General features: G+C 41.8%; 2 protein-coding genes across 5 annotated transcripts in view; both read left to right on the forward strand.

Annotated features, from left to right (window-relative positions):
* Nucleotides 1–232: 232 nt before the first annotated feature.
* The window catches only part of LOC138954905 (ATP-dependent RNA helicase DDX55-like), a 28,079-nt gene continuing 10,676 nt past the window's right edge, over nt 233–17,635 (forward strand). For 2 of the 4 annotated variants that reach the window (XM_070326654.1, XM_070326657.1), the window contains exons 1-10: nt 233–351; nt 4,276–4,428; nt 6,166–6,303; nt 7,218–7,372; nt 8,642–8,735; nt 9,477–9,532; nt 13,131–13,320; nt 14,309–14,433; nt 15,198–15,287; nt 15,741–15,833. In XM_070326654.1, coding sequence (XP_070182755.1) covers nt 4,333–4,428; nt 6,166–6,303; nt 7,218–7,372; nt 8,642–8,735; nt 9,477–9,532; nt 13,131–13,320; nt 14,309–14,433; nt 15,198–15,287; nt 15,741–15,833 — 1,037 coding nt within the window. In that variant the 5' untranslated portion in view covers nt 233–351; nt 4,276–4,332. Of the gene's footprint in view, nt 466–4,275; nt 4,429–6,165; nt 6,304–7,217; nt 7,373–8,641; nt 8,736–9,476; nt 9,533–13,130; nt 13,321–14,308; nt 14,434–15,197; nt 15,288–15,740; nt 15,834–17,635 lie in introns of all 4 variants that reach the window. The other 2 variants (XM_070326655.1, XM_070326656.1) reach the window with 2 other exon arrangements.
* Nucleotides 1,803–3,089, forward strand: LOC138954903 (uncharacterized). The gene has a single exon (XM_070326652.1). The coding sequence runs from the start codon at nt 1,803–1,805 to the stop codon at nt 3,087–3,089; it is 1,287 nt and encodes a 428-aa protein (XP_070182753.1).

The following is a 17,635-nucleotide window of genomic DNA, read 5'->3' on the forward strand; positions in this document are numbered from 1 at the left end:
TAATTGTGCAATGAAAGGTGTTGGCTGGCAACAGTGCTGATAAGGCGTTTATTTGTGGGAACGTCTATGGCATCACAAAATGACACTTTGGATTGTTAAACATTGAATTGGAATTATGTCTTTGGAATTATGACACATGCTTGGAAATTATTAGCACATAATGTTTTTTGTTCATTTATATTTAGAGCTCTATATATGTACATCGCACTAAGGTAACGCGTACGAATTCCCAGTGATATTTCACTTCCGGAAACAACTTTTTGACCTTTGAGGGACATTGTTTACTTCCGGGTAATGGTCTGCACGTGAAATTCTGTTTCAATGTGTGTGATGATCAGACAGAAACAATCAGTAAGAACTACTTTGAATTCCTCATTATTCTTTGCTGCTCATTTAATCTGACTCATTTCATGAAGCAGCATACCCCAGGGAAGGATTGTGTACTGTTTGTTTTCAAGAACCAAGGTAAAGTTCGCTGTAGTAGATCTAACACTAACAGTAACAGTAACACTAACACACTTGAAATTATTTGGGAAACCCATAAATTGATTCCGTATTTTCCAGATTAATGGAATGAGGTGCCACCAGAAATATCATAATGGAAATTATGATTGTGACTAGTGTAACAGCTAAGCAATCTAATTTATTTTCCTTCATTAATGTAATCGAGTGTCCGAAGCACAAGAATAACCTTTGGAAATAGGATTAGGAAGCAAAGCCAGTCATATAATAATAATAATAATAATAATAATGATAAAACATTCTTTTATAGCGCTGTTCACCGCCAAATGGCAGTCTCATGGCGCTTTACATTGGACATTAAATTCAACATGTCAAAAGATCGTGTAGGTTACCTTGCCCAAAGTTAGGCTAGGATAGCAACTGATCAAAAGATCAGACAAAGGCTTAACAGCCTAAGTACCAGTCTGATAACATAACATAACAACATAACATAACATTATACATAATATAAAAAAATATATAGGATTGAGATTGAGATTTTAGAGCTTAATTGAGGTCTAACGAATGACGTCTCACAACGTGCGTGGTCGTCCTTGGCGGTCAAGAAAGCCGCCGCGATCATTGCGCAGACGACACTAAGTGTCTTCTAGACCGCCAATATTTTTTTGTGCTCATCACGTGCTCCACATAAATCAGCCGGAAACGAAGCAATTGGGAAACTTGGATTAATAGCCCTATGAAAACTGCTATGAGTACGCAAAGGTTGCCAAGAGCAACCCAGAAGACAACAGCAGCCAGTCCCCATCACAAACTTGTTTTTTACAATTGACAGTACCGACGACTGACGTACAAAAAACGTCAAGTATCTACAAATAGCCCACGCTCAAGCCGTCAAGGCCGGCAGACAACTCTGTCAGTGCAGAAGTGCTGTGAAGGGAGACTACTGCGTCACCCAGTCACACTCATCCCCTTTTGAATGAACTTTGTCCCCAAAGTTCCGAACCATGGACCCGCCCAGCAATTTTTCTATCCCCCCAAGGTTCGTGGGATGGGAACAGCATGGAAATGAACCAGTGGCCATGTCACCATTCTTGATTATAATTATCACGTCGAGTCCCTTCCCTGATCGCTAGCGCAAAATGTTGTCGAGTTCCTGAAGTACAAAAATCACCTTGACTTTGGAGGCAAAGCCATGCCATGGGTACACAAAGATTCCCAAGTACATACTTTGAAACAACAGCAGTCGGACCGCATAACAAACTGTTCTGTACAATAGTCTCCTGTCCGCCCAGCCGACCTTCCCCTTGACCCTGCTTGTGACAGGATCTGTCAGACCCCACATGGAATATGCCTCAAACGCCTGGTCAACTGCAGCCAAAACCAACACAGACAACCTGGTCAAGGTCCAAAATGCTGGCCTGCGACTCATCACAGTAGGCATGAAGACTACCCCCATCTCGGCACTGGAGAAGACGGCAGGCCTGACCTCCCTGGAAGAGAGACGGGATGAAAAACTCCTGAGGCAGAGTGAGAAGATGAAGAGGCTCCCGTCCCATCCACTGCACTCTACACTCCAAGCCCCAACCAAAAACCGAATCAAGCGACAGAGCCCAAACCACCTGATCAAGGCACTTCAGCTCAAGCACAAAGGCTCTCTACCCCCATCAACTGGCCAACCACTGGCAATGCTCCAAGACTATGAGGAATGGTCACTGGATGTCCCCCCCATCATCCTTGACGTCCCTGGGATTGGAGCAAAGCAAGAGCAACCAGAAGCAATGCTCAAGTCCCTGACCCTGGAAACACTAGACAGGGTCTACCCCACCACCACCTGGACCCGAGTCTTTACAGACGGCTCAGCCGAGCATGCTGTGAGGAATGGGGGAGGCGGTGTCTACATCAAGTTCCCTGACGGCAGCTCGCTCCGCAAGTCTGTCGCCACTGGCCTAGTCTCCACAAACTACCGAGCTGAAGCACACGCCTTGCACCTCGCAGCACAGACCTTGAACCAGGAAGAGGCATTACCTGGCCAGACAGTCTTCCTCACAGACTGCCGATCTCTCCTGCAGAGCCTTCAGACCAGAGAGAGAGAACAGATCCTGCAAGACATAAAGCAGGAACTGCACTACCTCAGCAGCAAAACCACTGTCGTCCTACAGTGGATTCCCTCCCATTGCGGAATCAGTGGCAACGAGGAAGCGGACAGACTCTCCAAGGAGGGAAGTAAGCTGGAACAGTCAGTACACCCCTCATCCTACGGAGAAAAAAAGACCCTCCTACGAAGTCACTTCAGAGCCGCCTGGAGGGAACGTCTGCTCCTGGGGGCCGAGGAAGACGATATCCATCAGCTGGATCGAAAACAGCAAGTCACCATATTCAGGCTCAGAACTGGACACTGTCGGCTCCTCTCCCACCTCTATCGCCTGAAGATTTCACACACGGATCAATGCCCGTGTGACACAGGCCCCCAGACACCAGAGCACGTACTGCAGGCCTGTCCAACCTTCGACACCCTGAGGCGCCAAACGTGGCCGAGTGAAGTGGAGCTCCGCGAAAAGCTGTGGGGGACAGCGGCATCACTGCGGCTGACTGCGGGATTTGCACTCAACACTGGACTGGACATCTAGATGTATGGCCGGGAACGTAGAAGAAGAAGAAGAAGAAGACCCTGCTTGTGACCTCGATGTTTGATGCCCCCGCAAGGGGCACGGTACTCTCTAAGCACCCAAAACCTCAAAGAGCGATAACTGGCGGAAACCTTCCTATTGTAGTCTCCTGTCCGCCCAGCCGACCTTCCCCTTGACCCTGCTTGTGACCTCAATGTTTGATGCCCCTGCAAGGGGCACGGTACTCTGTGAGCACCCAAAACCTCAAAGAGATAACTGGCGGAAACCTTCCTATTGAAAGATGTCTAACCGGCAACTCAATCAATCAATATGAGGCTTATATCGCGCGTATTCCGTGGGTACAGTTCTAAGCGCAGGGATTTATTTATTTTATTTTTAATTTTTATTTTATGCAATTTATATTGCGCACATATTCAAGGCGCAGGGATTTATTTATGCCGTGTGAGATGGAATTTTTTACACAATACATCACGCATTCACATCGGCCAGCAGATCGCAGCCATTTCGGCGCATATCCTACTTTTCACGGCCTATTATTCCAAGTCACACGGGTATTTTGGTGGACAATTTTTATCTATGCCTATACAATTTTGCCAGGAAAGACCCTTTTGTCAATCGTGGGATCTTTAACGTGCACACCCCAATGTAGTGTACACGAAGGGACCTCGGTTTTTCATCTCATCCGAAAGACTAGCACTTGAACCCACCACGTATGTTAGGAAAGGGGGAAGAAAATTGCTAACGCCCTGACCCAGGGTCGAACTCGCAACCTCTCGATTCCGAGCGCAAGTGCGTTACCACTCGGCCACCCAGTCTGACGTACAAGAAGTGTCGAGCTGCTATAAATAGACCCCAGGTTTTAATTAGTAATTAGTTCAAGTGTGGGACCTGATGTGATGGGACAAGCTGTCCTGACCGCACAATGATGAACAATTAATTCATATAAAATTGCAGTTTTCAACTCCTTGCAAGAAGGTCAATGAAACTTGGTATAATTTCATACACATAGATGCCCGAGGCACGGCTGAAAGCCCTGGGGGCTCTGTGCACTTTGAAGTGTCAAGCACAGTCACTCTAAGTTAAACTGCTGGTAAGGAAATGACAAGGTTTTTGAGATTTTCTATGCATTTGATCTTTCAGTTTGTGGTTGGGTTTTCAGTTTCAAAATGTTGATTGTGTTTTTCAGACAGAAAGGAAAAGGGGAAGCAACAGTGAGCAGTTGTGAGCGAGAGTGACAGCAGAGATGGATCAGAGTTGGCAGTCACTGAGTTCTTTGCTGACTTCCAGCACACTTCAGTCAGTGAAGGACCTGGACTTTACCAACATGACACCTGTACAGGTATACTCTTTGAACGTGTGGATGAGAATAACAAAGACACACACACACACACTTTTGTGCCCCATGTTTAAAAATCATTTACACATTGATAGGTTTCAATTTGAAACTTCGAGGTGATCATTTTGGATTGATGCCTGACCAAAGTCTTATTGAAGCCTGATGGACAGAAGCAACAGAGAAAAGTGGCACACACACACACACCAACACACACACACACACACACACACACACACACACAGAGGCAAATTGAAAAATATGTAAAATTTGTGTACATGTATTTGATTAGAATTTAGAAATACAAATAGTGTTGTTTTTTTTGTTTTTTTTTTTTTTGGGGGGGGGGGGGGGGACTGAGTGTTATTTGACATGGTTGTAAAATAGGAAGGTTTCCGCCAGTTATCTCTCTGAGGTTTTGGGTGCGTGCTCCTTGCGGGGGCAAAAAACATCGAGGTCACAAGCAGGGTCAAGGGGAAGGTCGGCTGGGCGGACAGGAGTACGACGGCTTACTAGTGCCAAAACCTGGTGTTACCCATTATCATGTGATAATTACTAATTAACGCTGTCAGTTACTGTTTTCATCTGTTAGTTACTAATTTTCACGCGAAAATTACTAATTTTTAAGTTTCAGCACTAGCAATCCGTCAGGAAGTGAGCCAAAACTAAAAATTAGTAATTAACAGGTGAAAGTTAATAATTTTTCCGGAAAATTAATAATTAACATGTGAAAATGGTAATTATCAAGGGAAAATTACTAATTTTCCCTTGATAATTACAATTATGAGGTTTTGGCACTAGTAAGCCGTCATACAGGAGACTACAATAGGAAGGTTTCCGCCAGTTATCTCTCTTTGAGGTTTTGGGTGCTTAGAGAGTACCGTACCCCTTGCGGGGGAAAAAAACATCGAGGTCACAAGCAGGGTCAAGGGGAAGGTCGCTGGGCGGACAGGAGACTATTGGTAGGTTGCGCAATATGAAAAACCTTGAAAGAGCTTTTTTTGATTTTGCAGCCCTATTTTCCAATAAAAAATGTTTTTATTATATCAGTAAACAAAAATACAAACTGAATGGTTTTGAGTAGGGTATAAAGTAACTGCTGCCAGTTCCTGGCCTATTTTGTTCAATTTTTTTAATTTATGATTTATGTACATGTACTTGCCCATTTATAATTGATTTATTTCATTAAGTATTAATTTATTTGTTCAATTATACAATAGACCCCTTTAAAAGACCACCAACAATCTGAGAAAATCAGGTCTTAAAAAGGAAGGGGTCTTAAAATGGGGGTAAATTTACAGAGGCTATGAACAGAAAGTCTGAGAAAGCAAGGCCTCAACACTTTCTACCCCACCTATGTTGACCAAGTTTTTTTTTAGCCGAGACCAACACTGTGCTGCAGCAGGTCACTCAGAATTGTGGTAACTGTGAAGTACGTAACTGTGTATCAACACGCTTGAACGCAGGCGTTAGATCGACGTTACAGGAAGCGACTGAAGCTGACAGTCTAAGCGGATATATATCCGTACCTGGTCAGATAGAGCCATATGAGTGGGTACGGAGATATATCCGTACCTGGGAGACAATGAGTTAAAAGGGAGGGAGTCTTGAAATTAGGGTAAACATATAAATAGGTTATGAACAGAAAGTCTGAGAACAAGGCCTCAAAAAGGATTTTTTGTAGGGGGTTCCACTGTACATGTGCTGTTTGTATTTATTTGTGTGCGCTGTTGTACAATACAGGCAGCATGCATCCCTCACTTCATGCGGAACAAAGACTTGGCTGTGGAGGCAGTGACCGGCAGTGGTAAAACCCTGGCGTTCGTCATTCCCATTGTGGAGATACTTCTGCGCAGGGAGGTGCCCCTCAAGAAACATGAGGTTGGTCAGTCATTGACAGTTTGGTTAGTTTAATTTAATGGCATGAGAGAAAGATAGAGACTGAGACTGAACTTGGGTTTACAAGGATAAAGATGTAAGGCAAGGCCTTTTCTTACAGTCTGTCTGTCCTTGTGAGAGAGAGAGAGAGAGAGAGAGAGAGAGAGAGAGAGAGAGAGAGAGAGAGAGAGAGAGAGAGAGAGAGAGAGAGAGAGAGAGAGAGAGAGAGAGAGAGAGAGAAGAGAGAGAGAGAGAGAGAGAGAGAGAGAGAGAGAGAGAGATGGGGCATGTAATAGAGAGGGAGAGAGTTTAATTGCTATTCATTGTGAATATTTGCTTGCACTTTGGAGAAATTTGCTGAAATTGCAGTATATTTATGCATTTATATCCACAAACCGACTCTTGTCAGCAGGAAATGTGTAAAAACAGTGCCAAATGGAAGTAGTTCACTTGAGTGGTATTATTTCTAACCAGAAGGTTGAAATTGGTCTGATTTTGTTTGCGTTATTGTTTATCTGTCAACCATGTATGTCAAACGTTCCACTTCTTATGATCTATGGTGTCCACTTTTCAACAGATTCTAGAGAGGCCAATGGAGAGAGATTGAGGTCACAATAAATTACATTGTACCTGGACTATTTATTATATAACTATAGCAGTATGCTCAGTGTCAGAACCTCATTTTAAGAAAGAATGTTTATGGATGAAATTGCAGCTAGAATACTTCATAAAACAATTTTAATCCTTTCATCTCCTACATGTATTCAAATCAAATCCAATTAACTTTATTATCTCACATGGATAAATTGCAGTGGTGGTGCATGTAACATAAAGACAAACAAAACACTACAACATTAGCATTATATTTAAATATATGCACTAAGTAATAACATCGTTATTATTATTCGGTGTTTCAGGTTGGAGCCATAATCCTCACTCCTACGCGAGAGCTTGCCATTCAGATCGACGAAGTGGTGTCTCACTTTCTGAAGCTGTGTCCGCAGCTGTCGTCCTTGTTGCTGATTGGTGGGTCAAACAGTGCCCAGGATGTGGCCAGGTTCATGAAAAATGGGTGAGTTTGAAGTCTGTGAAGGCTTCTTCTTTTTTTTCTCCTTTTTTTTTCTTTTTTTCTTTTTCTTTTTCTTTTTCTTCTTGTCCTTCTTCTTGTCCTTCTTCTTCTTCTTCTTCTTCTTCTTCTTCTTCTTCTTCTTCTTCTTCTTCTTCTTCTTCTTCTTCTTCTTCTTCTTCTTCTTCTTCTTCTTCTTCTTCTTCTTTTTCTTCTTCTGTGTTTGACTGGCTATGACTATGAGTCAAAGTCTCAGTCCAAGGGATGCCACAAAGCTGGTTATCTGCTGTCCCCGAGGCTTGATTTATAGGGGTGTTCCTCCAGGCCAGGACTACCATCCCATCTTATCATACAGGGTAGTCTTGGACTGGCAGCTGTGCGTCCGCAATTTTTTCTCGCATAGCGAGCACCTCCAAGGCATGCCTGTCTACTCTCTCCAAATCCTAGCGTTCCTCATGTCGAGAATTGCCCAAGAAACGCTACTTTCTCGTCCCACTCGCTTCCCTCGCCTCCAAGGCATGCTCGCCTACTCTCTCCAAATCCTAGCGTTCCTCACTTCGAGAATTGCCCCAGAAACTCTACTTTCTCGTCCCACTCGCTTCACTCGCCTACTCTCTCCAAATCCTAGCGTTCCTCATGTCGAGAATTGCCCAAGAAACGCTACTTTCTCGTCCCACTCGCTTCACTCGCCTCCAAGGCATCTCTCCAAATCCTAGCGTTCCTCATGTCGAGAATTGCCCAAGAAACGCTACTTTCTCGTCCCACTCGCTTCGCTCGCCAAATCTTGCGTCTTAGAAACAGGGGACTGCCTTTGGTTTTACATGCAGTGAGAGCATCCTTTCACTTGGATAGAAAATCTTTCTGTGCAGTCAGAACTGTTTCCTTAATTAATTTTGCAGACTGACATAGGTGTCATTTACGAGATTCGTTCAACAACAAGAATCCCCACTCTGCAGAGGTAGCAGCCTGGCTATTGATATTTGACATGTGTTTAAGTTAAAGGGTGCTCTTATTCTGTGTAAGAACCTTACGGATCTGTGATTGTGAATATGTTCACTTACACAGGATGGAATTGTACCTTTGAAATTGTTCTACTTTTACTGATAATATTATTGCTGTCTTCTTCTTCCGGCTAAAACTCCCACTTACACATGTGTTTTTTGTACGAGTGTGTTTTTACGTGTATGTCTGTTTTCACCCCGTCATTTAGAAAGTGGTATTGCTGTAATGTTGATGCTGCTGATACCTCGTGTTAACAATTTCTTCTTTCTACAGTGGCAACATACTGATTGCCACGCCAGGCAGACTGGATGACCTGTTCAGTCGAAAGCAGTCAGGATTCAACCTTGCCTTGAGCGTCAAAGCATTGGTCAGTTGAATCGTATGCATAACATAGCAAAGCAAACTTGTATCTGCGTGCTTGATTTTGTTGCAATTCGTGAATTACGGAAGTAGTACCTCCTTCCTTCCGATGAGCATAACACTGAGAAGTCTCAACAAATATTTTGCCAGTTTTGAAAAGACGTTTTAGTAAGTGTATTCCATGCCAGTTGTTATAGCTTAGCACATGATAAGACCTAAAAAATTGTTTAAAAAGGAGCAAATCAGGAGAAAGCGAGTTTTGACATAGGTGAATTTACCGATGCCGTGAACAGAAATCTAACAAAGATAGGGTCTTAGAAAGGGGGATCTTTAAAGGGGTTTTCAAGTGTGTACACAACATACTTCATAGAGCATGGATATCTGTCCAGAGAGATTGCAACTACAGTGGTAGGCAACACAAATTACAAAATTGTTTTCGATAACAGGGTCCAAAAATTAGGATGGTAGATCATTTATTTTATCTTATTTTTTGGATTGAATTTTGTAAAAATGTATTTACCCAGGCGCATTTGGCTTTTTATTGTTCGGAAAACGTGTGTCGGGGGAAGAGTAACTTTCCTTGTAAGGTCTGCAAAATTGAGTTTTGTCATTTTTAATTAATTTATTTTTGTGAAGGGTGAAAAAAAAAGTTGCAGGATTGGGAGGAACCAAAATAGGTTCTGCCTGGGAATCAGAAATATTCATATTTTTTTCTTGACCTTTCATGTTTTTTTGTTCTGACGTGCAGGAAGTGCTAGTCATGGATGAGGCTGATCGTTTGCTGGAGATGGGTTTTGAAGCAAGGTAAGGGGTCCATTAGCTCAGTTGGTAGAGCACTGGACTTGTGATCCGAGGGTCACGGGTTTGAATCCGGGCTGGGGCAGACCCGGGTCAACTTTATGTGCAGACTCAGAGACGGTATCCATGTTCCACCCCCGTGTCGCCACTGTGGCACGTAAAAGATCTTGGTGATTCTGCCATAAGTGCAGGTGGCTGATTACACCTAAACAGGCATACATCCAGGTAGCGCGTCTCTGTTGCTGCTAGCTTTTCACCGAGAGGAAGCGATCCGAATTTTCCAGCAATGGGACAATAAAGTAATGAAAATGCTTTTTTCTTCTGAGCTATTCGTCAAAGTCTATTTATTTTGCTAGATTGCTCAAGGAAGAAAAGACAACCAGGTATCTAGCACGCAGACAGCAACAACTTTATTTTTAATGCTTCAAGACTTTTCCTGGTGCCAGAAGATTTGTTTGCTCTTGGCTCTTTACTGTTGTGTGCTGTTGAAGTGTATGACATGGGTGCTGCTGTCTAGGATTTTTGACTCACATGCGAAGCAAAAGTGAGTCTATGTACTCACCCGAGTCGTCCGTCCGTCCGGACGTCCGTCCGGAAAACTTTAACGTTGGATATTTCTTGGACACTATTCAGTCTATCAGTACCAAATTTGGCAAGATGGTGTATGATGACAAGGCCCCAAAAAACATACATAGCATCTTGACCTTGCTTCAAGGTCAAGGTCGCAGGGGCCATAAATGTTGTCTAAAAAACAGCTATTTTTCCCATTTTTCCCATTTTCTCTGAAGTTTTTGAGATTGAATACCTCACCTATATATGATATATAGGGCAAAGTAAGCCCCATCTTTTGATACCAGTTTGGTTTACCTTGCTTCAAGGTCAAGGTCACAGGAGCTCTTCAAAGTTGGATTGTATACATATTTTGAAGTGACCTTGACCCTGAACTATGGAAGATAACTGTTTCAAACTTAAAAATTATGTGGGGCACATGTTATGCTTTCATCATGAGACAATTTGGTCACATATGATCAAGGTCAAGGTCACTTTGACCCTTATGAAATGTGACCAAAATAAGGTAGTGAACCACTAAAAGTGACCATATCTCATGGTAGAAAGAGCCAATAAGCACCATTGTACTTCCTATGTCTTGAATTAACAGCGTTGTGTTGCATGACCTGGATGACCTTGACCTTAGGTCAAGGTCACATGTATTTTGGTAGGAAAAATGTGTAAAGCAGTTCTTAGTGTATGATGTCATTGCTAGGTTTAGTTATTTGACCTTGACCCTGAAGGTCAAGGTCATGTAAAGGTCAAGGTCAAGCATGTGAGTCGTATGGGCTTTGCCCTTCTTGTTCTTAAGAAATCTCTGTAAGAGGATTGTCAATGTTGCCTTTGCCGTTTTTTGCCCTCAGTTTTGAAAATGATATTACCCCCTTACAAGTCATCCGATTGTGAAAACATCTTTAACTCTAAGCATGAAGAAGATCACACCTTAGACTTTAAAAACATTGCCGAATCTATGTCATGTTTGGTTCAGTTTTTCTTTTAGATGGATCTTGATCTAGCTTCACTTGTTTCTGATAACTTGTTGACAGTGCTTCACTTGTTTTTGATAACTTGTTGACAGTGCTTCACTTGTTTCTGATAACTTGTTGACAGTGCTTCACTTGTTTCTGATAACTTGTTGACAGTGCTTCACTTGTTTCTGATAACTTGTTGACAGTGCTTCACTTGTTTCTGATAACTTGCTGACAGCGCTTCACTTGTTTCTGATAACTTGTTGACAGTGCTTCACTTGTTTCTGATAACTTGCTGACAGCGCTTCACTTGTTTCTGATAACTTGCTGACAGCGCTTCACTTGTTTCTGATAACTTGCTGACAGCGCTTCACTTGTTTCTGATAACTTGCTGACAGCGCTTCACTTGTTTCTGATAACTTGTTGACAGTGCTTCACTTGTTTCTGATAACTTACTGACAGTGCTTCACTTGTTTCTGATAACTTGTTGACAGCGCTTCACTTGTTTCTGATAACTTGCTGACAGCGCTTCACTTGTTTCTGATAACTTGCTGACAGCGCTTCACTTGTTTCTGATAACTTGCTGACAGTGCTTCACTTGTTTCTGATAACTTGTTGACAGCGCTTCACTTGTTTCTGATAACTTGTTGACAGTGCTTCACTTGTTTCTGATAACTTGTTGACAGTGCTTCACTTGTTTCTGATAACTTGCTGACAGCGCTTCACTTGTTTCTGATAACTTGTTGACAGTGCTTCACTTGTTTCTGATAACTTGCTGACAGTGCTTCACTTGTTTCTGATAACTTGCTGACAGCGCTTCACTTGTTTCTGATAACTTGTTGACAGTGCTTCACTTGTTTCTGATAACTTGTTGACAGTGCTTCACTTGTTTCTGATAACTTGTTGACAGTGCTTCACTTGTTTCTGATAACTTGCTGACAGTGCTTCACTTGTTTCTGATAACTTGTTGACAGTGCTTCACTTGTTTCTGATAACTTGTTGACAGTGCTTCACTTGTTTCTGATAACTTGCTGACAGCGCTTCACTTGTTTCTGATAACTTGCTGACAGCGCTTCACTTGTTTCTGATAACTTGCTGACAGCGCTTCACTTGTTTCTGATAACTTGCTGACAGTGCTTCACTATTTTTCCCTGTAGAGTTCATCTGATGATGGAAATGACGAACGAATGAACAAACTTTATTACTCAAGGATGGAGATTTTAGGCTCACGCCTAGTCTTACAAACTGTCCCTGCTAAACTAAGACATAAAAATAGAGACAATAAAAGGACAATCATCAATCACAATCATACAGTATTACAAACTACAACATTACCTATACGAATACATAATGCATAACAGAACATTGAAAAGTACATGTATGTCAATAAAATACAAAGGAAAAGAAAAGTCGACTCGCACACACACGAAAAATAGGAGCATGCTAGTAATAGTATTTTTGAGTCACTTGAGAAAAAGTGACTCTATGTAATCGGTCAGTGTTAGTCTGTCCGGCCGGCCGTCCAGCCGGCCGTCCGGCCGGCCGTCCGTAGACACCACCTTAACGTTGGACTTTTCTCGGAAACTATCAAAGCGATCGGGCTCATATTTTGTTTAGTCGTGACCTCCAATGACCTCTACACTTTAACGATGGTTTCGTTGACCTTTGACCTTTTTCAAGGTCACAGGTCAGCGTCAAAGGAAAAATTAGACATTTTATATCTTTGACAAAGTTCATCGGATGTGATTGAAACTTTGTAGGATTATTCTTTACATCAAAGTATTTACATCTGTAGCCTTTTACGAACGTTATCAGAAAAACAAGGGAGATAACTAGCCTTTTCTGTTCGGCAACACACAACTTAACGTTGGGCTTTTCTCGGAAACTATAAAAGTGACCGGGCTCAAATTTTATGTGAACGTGACTCATTGTGTTGTGAATAGCAATTTCTTCCTGTCCATCTGATGCCTCATATAATATTCAGAACTGCGAAAGTGACTCGATCGAGCGTTTGCTCTTCTTGTTATATTCTTGTTGTGAACAAGTTATTTTTCCTTCTAATTCTACTGATTTTTGTTTCTTTTAAGCATCAACACAATTCTGGGTCATTTGCCCAAGTTGAGACGCACAGGCTTGTTTTCGGCGACACAGACGGACGAAGTTGAGAGTCTGATACGTGCTGGCCTGCGTAATCCCCTGCGAGTCACGGTGAAGGAGAAGAGGTTGACAGCTAACTCGGAGCAGAGAACTCCAACCTCTCTCCTTAATTACTACATGGTGAGGTACTTTTTGATTTGTTTGTGGGGAAGGGGAGGGGGAGCAGGGAGGGTGCAACGTTGTACATAGATACGGCTACGCATGTGAAATCCCTGAGTGAGTTTGTGAAAGTTACTTGATAAGGCTTTCAGGCGTATCAGAGGAATTTAATATCTGTTTAATAATTTTGCTTTATTGATGACTTTGGACAATTTGAGTGTGTGGTGTGTGTGTGTCTCTGTGTGTGTGTGAGTGTGTGTGTGTGTGTGTGTGTGTGTGTGTGTGTGTGTGTGTGTGTGTGTGTGTGTTTGTTGAAAGCCAAGATGATCATTTTGATTTTTTTTCATGAAAGGAGAGAAATAGAATGTGTATTTGTATGCTTTGGGAGCGCACTTCTATTTTTAATACATGTATATCTTGAGTTCTTGAATCCATAATACTTAAAAGATAGTGAATGACAAGCCTAGACACATAGAAACACAAACACAGGCACATTTAAACAAATACAGACACTTACAGACAGACACTACAGACACACACACACACACACACACACACACACACACACACACACACACACATACATGTTTTGACACCGTTAAGTTGACTTTTTTCCCGTTAAGTTGACTTTTTTGACGGAAAGAATGTTATCACACCATTGAAATGACATTCTTTCCGTCCTCTATAGGCGACGAAATAGGTCAAATTTTGTGCATGTTTTAGTGGAAAATGCTTCGATGCCGGAGCGGGTACTGGACCCAGTGCCGTTGTAGTGCAAGTCAAAACAACGGGGTGCGTCAAAACAATTCGGCTCCATTTTCAGGCCAAAGTCAAAACGACGCGGTCTTAACAAACACACACACTCACACACACACACACACACACACACACCCACAGATGGACAGACAGACACACTCTCTCTCTCTCTCTCTCTCTCTCTCTCTCTCTCTCTCTCTCTCTCTCTCTCTCAGCTGCTAATGCCTGTAACAATATCTTTCAAACATCACAGATCGTGGAAGCTGATGAGAAGTTCAGTCAGTTGGTGACGTTCCTGAAGAGCCACGGCAAAGAAAAAATTCTTCTCTTCTTCAGTACTTGTGCCTGCGTTGATTACTTTTCCAAGTGTCTGCAAGAGTGAGTACTATTTTCCCTCATTTTCTGTATGTTTCAGAGTTAATGCGCCCAAAAGAGATTGCTTTGACCAAAGAAAAAAGTTTTGCATACCTTTATTTGTGCACCATTTGGAATTATATGTGTGTGTGTGTGTGTGTGTTAGTGCATGTGTGAATGTATATGGGTGAATGTGTTTATTATTGTGTTTGTGCCTGTGTGTGTCTAAATACTTGCGTGTGAATGTGCCTGCTGTTTCTGAGTGTGACTATTTTTGATTATGTTATTGCTACTTATAATTATGCAATAGGACCTTTATGTGTTCAAGTGAGTGAGTTTGGATTTTGAAAATGTTGAATAGTGTAGAAATAAAGGTGTGAGGACAATTTTTTTTATCCCTTTTTTGATCACTTTCGGACATGAAGTCAGAAACCTATTACCTCTTGTGTACAGTATACAAGAATTGATACTTGAAAATCTTTGACCATGTTCTGCGGATCCCATTCTCTTCAGGATTGTCAAGCAGATCCAAGAATTGGGAAAATTTTGAACATGATTTTCTTATTATTTCATTGCCTTGAGGACTGTGAATCGGATTCAAGTATTGTGATATTTTGACTATGATCTTCTTATCTCATTTTCTACAGAATTATCAAGCAGATGCAAGTATTGGGATCATGTGACCATGTTTTTTTTTTTATTAATTCGTTGCCTTCAATTCAGGGCTGTGAAGCGGGTTCAAGTATTGTGATATTTTGACCATGATCTTCTTATCTTGTTCTCTTCAGGATTGTGAAGCAGATGCAAGTTTTGTCCATCCACAGTAAGATGAAGCAGAAGAGAAACAAAATTTTTGCCAAGTTTCGCTCCATGCCAAGGTTAGTCATGTAGATGTATTTGTGTGTGTGTGTGTGTGTGTGTGTGTGTGTGTGTGTGTGTGTGTGTGTGTGTGTGTGTCTGTCTGTGTGTCTGTCTGTGTATGTATGTGTCTGTCTGTGTCTGTCTGTGCCTCTATTTATGTGTTTTTGAAAGTGTTACTGGAGGGATGGCCGGTTGTGCTTGGGGATGGTGGTTTGAGAGATTGAGAGAGCAAAAATGAAAATTGAGTATAAAAGTGAATGTGCGTGCATGAGTGCCTACTGTGTGTGTTATCTGTCAATTTCTCCGTTAGCATACAAGCATATGTATGTGTGAAGCTGGGAGAGAGGGCTTCAGGAAAGATTTTTTTTCTTCTTTCGTACATACAAGGCTGACTATACAGCATTTATAAAGCATTTAATCATTTTCCACCAAGCCTCACGTTGTACTGATGACTATTTACTATGTTTCAGCGGCTTGTTGGTGTGTACAGATGTGATGGCACGTGGCATTGACATTCCGGATGTCAACTGGGTCATACAGTATGACCCTCCTAGCTCTGCAAGGTATAGTTGTTTTGTTTGTTAACCTCTACCGGATCACACTTTGGACTACAAAGTCCAGTGATGTGGGCCATACTTTCTAAAGAAGAATTCAACGTAAAAAGTATGGGTCGTACAGGATCCATGCCATCTGAAAAGGGATACACTTTTTATCGCCTCTTTGCAGAGTACCGTATTTGACGGACTACAAGCCGCGACTTTTTTTCAAAACAAATCGCATTGCGGCTTATAAAAAGATGCGGCTAAAACGTTACCTAAACTTGAATAGCATTCACCTAATGGAAGTCGCCGCGGATTTTCATTTCGCTCGATTAGCGATTACCGGTACTTTATTAGCTCTCTACTCAAGACTCGGCGCTTTTCTCTTTCTTTCGCGAATCTTCGTTTGTCAACAAGTCGTCGTGACAAGATAGCGTACAGAGAAACACCGGATGTATCAGGATCTCGTGCGTGCGAGATTTCGTTTTTTTGTGTCTCGCGATAGTTGGAGGAGCGAGAGCCGCCATGTTGTGTTTTCGTCTGCTCGAAATGTGCGCAAAAGTTGTAAATCATCCCAAAAAAGCTTATTCTGGGCGGGACTACATGTGTGTGTTGGTTACAAATTGTGTGTGTGATATTTTTCTTCAAACTTTTTCACTTTTCTTCTTTGTTTCACTTGTTTATTCTCGGAGCCGATTTCGCCAAATACCGTACTTTCGTTTGCCTGGTTGTTTTGATTGATTGACACGATCTGATTATATTTTTTTCGACGGCGGCTAATATAGTGACGCGGCCTATACGTGGCTCGTCCCAATTTTTTTGTTAAAAGTCGGGGGTGCGGCTTATAAAACGGTGCGTCTTGTAATCCGTCAAATACGGTATGGGTCGTGCATAATTTGTCATAAAATGGTTCATATGAAGGTTCTATGGTGTTTGAGGATTACACGAAGTCTCTATTTATTAAACTTCCTATAGTTTAAGAGATACAGACACTTTTGTGAGGCTCTGGGGTTGTCCACAACCCAGGAAGCACGGTGATGGTTAATGGCAACTGTAAGAAAACTTTTACAAGAGCAGTTTCATTATAAAGAGGAATGGCTTGTACAGTACACAGTTTTGCTTAATTGTTTTTATTGATTGCTTTCAATTTTTATAATTTTGTTGGTGCAAGTTTATGTTTACAAACAACTGTTCCTATAATGTTACTATTAGTTGTTTTTTTAATGAGATGACGCAGGTTTCTGTTTCTGTTCATAGGTCTGTTGAACTGAAGAAAGTATATATGCAATATATGTAATGAAAAGTAGAGTCCTACATGTTTTGATAAATGATATCAATTACGAAACCAAAGTATAGGCAAGTGAACAACAAAACCTACCTTTAAGAAGAGGGGAAAGAAAAACAACACCCAAGTAGATTGTTTGTACTCTGACCTTCAAGGTCCAAAGGTAAACAAATTATACCTGTGTCTGTGAAGAATTTGTTTATGCCCCCTCAACACAAGTGTTATTGCAGAAGTTTTCATCAGTCCAGCATTCACGATAAGTGACATCCAGTGAATCAATATGAGGCTTATATCGCGCGTATTCCGTGGGTACAGTTCTAAGCGCAGGGGTTTATTTTTTATTTTTATTTTTATTTTTATGCAATTTATATCGCGCACATATTCAAGGCGCAGGGATTTATTTATGCCGTGTGAGATGGAATTTTTTTACACAATACATCACGCATTCACATCGGCCAGCAGATCGCAGCCATTTTGGCGCATATCCTACTTTTCACGGCCTATTATTCCAAGTCACACGGGTATTTTGGTGGACATTTTT

This window comes from Littorina saxatilis, unplaced genomic scaffold (assembly GCF_037325665.1).
Source record: "Littorina saxatilis isolate snail1 unplaced genomic scaffold, US_GU_Lsax_2.0 scaffold_493, whole genome shotgun sequence".
Lineage (NCBI taxonomy): Eukaryota > Metazoa > Mollusca > Gastropoda > Littorinimorpha > Littorinidae > Littorina > Littorina saxatilis.

Excerpts from the sequence above, each read along its gene's own strand:
- LOC138954903 (XM_070326652.1), top strand. The coding sequence starts at position 1,803 with ATGGAATATGCCTCAAACGCCTGGTCAACTGCAGCCAAAACCAACACA.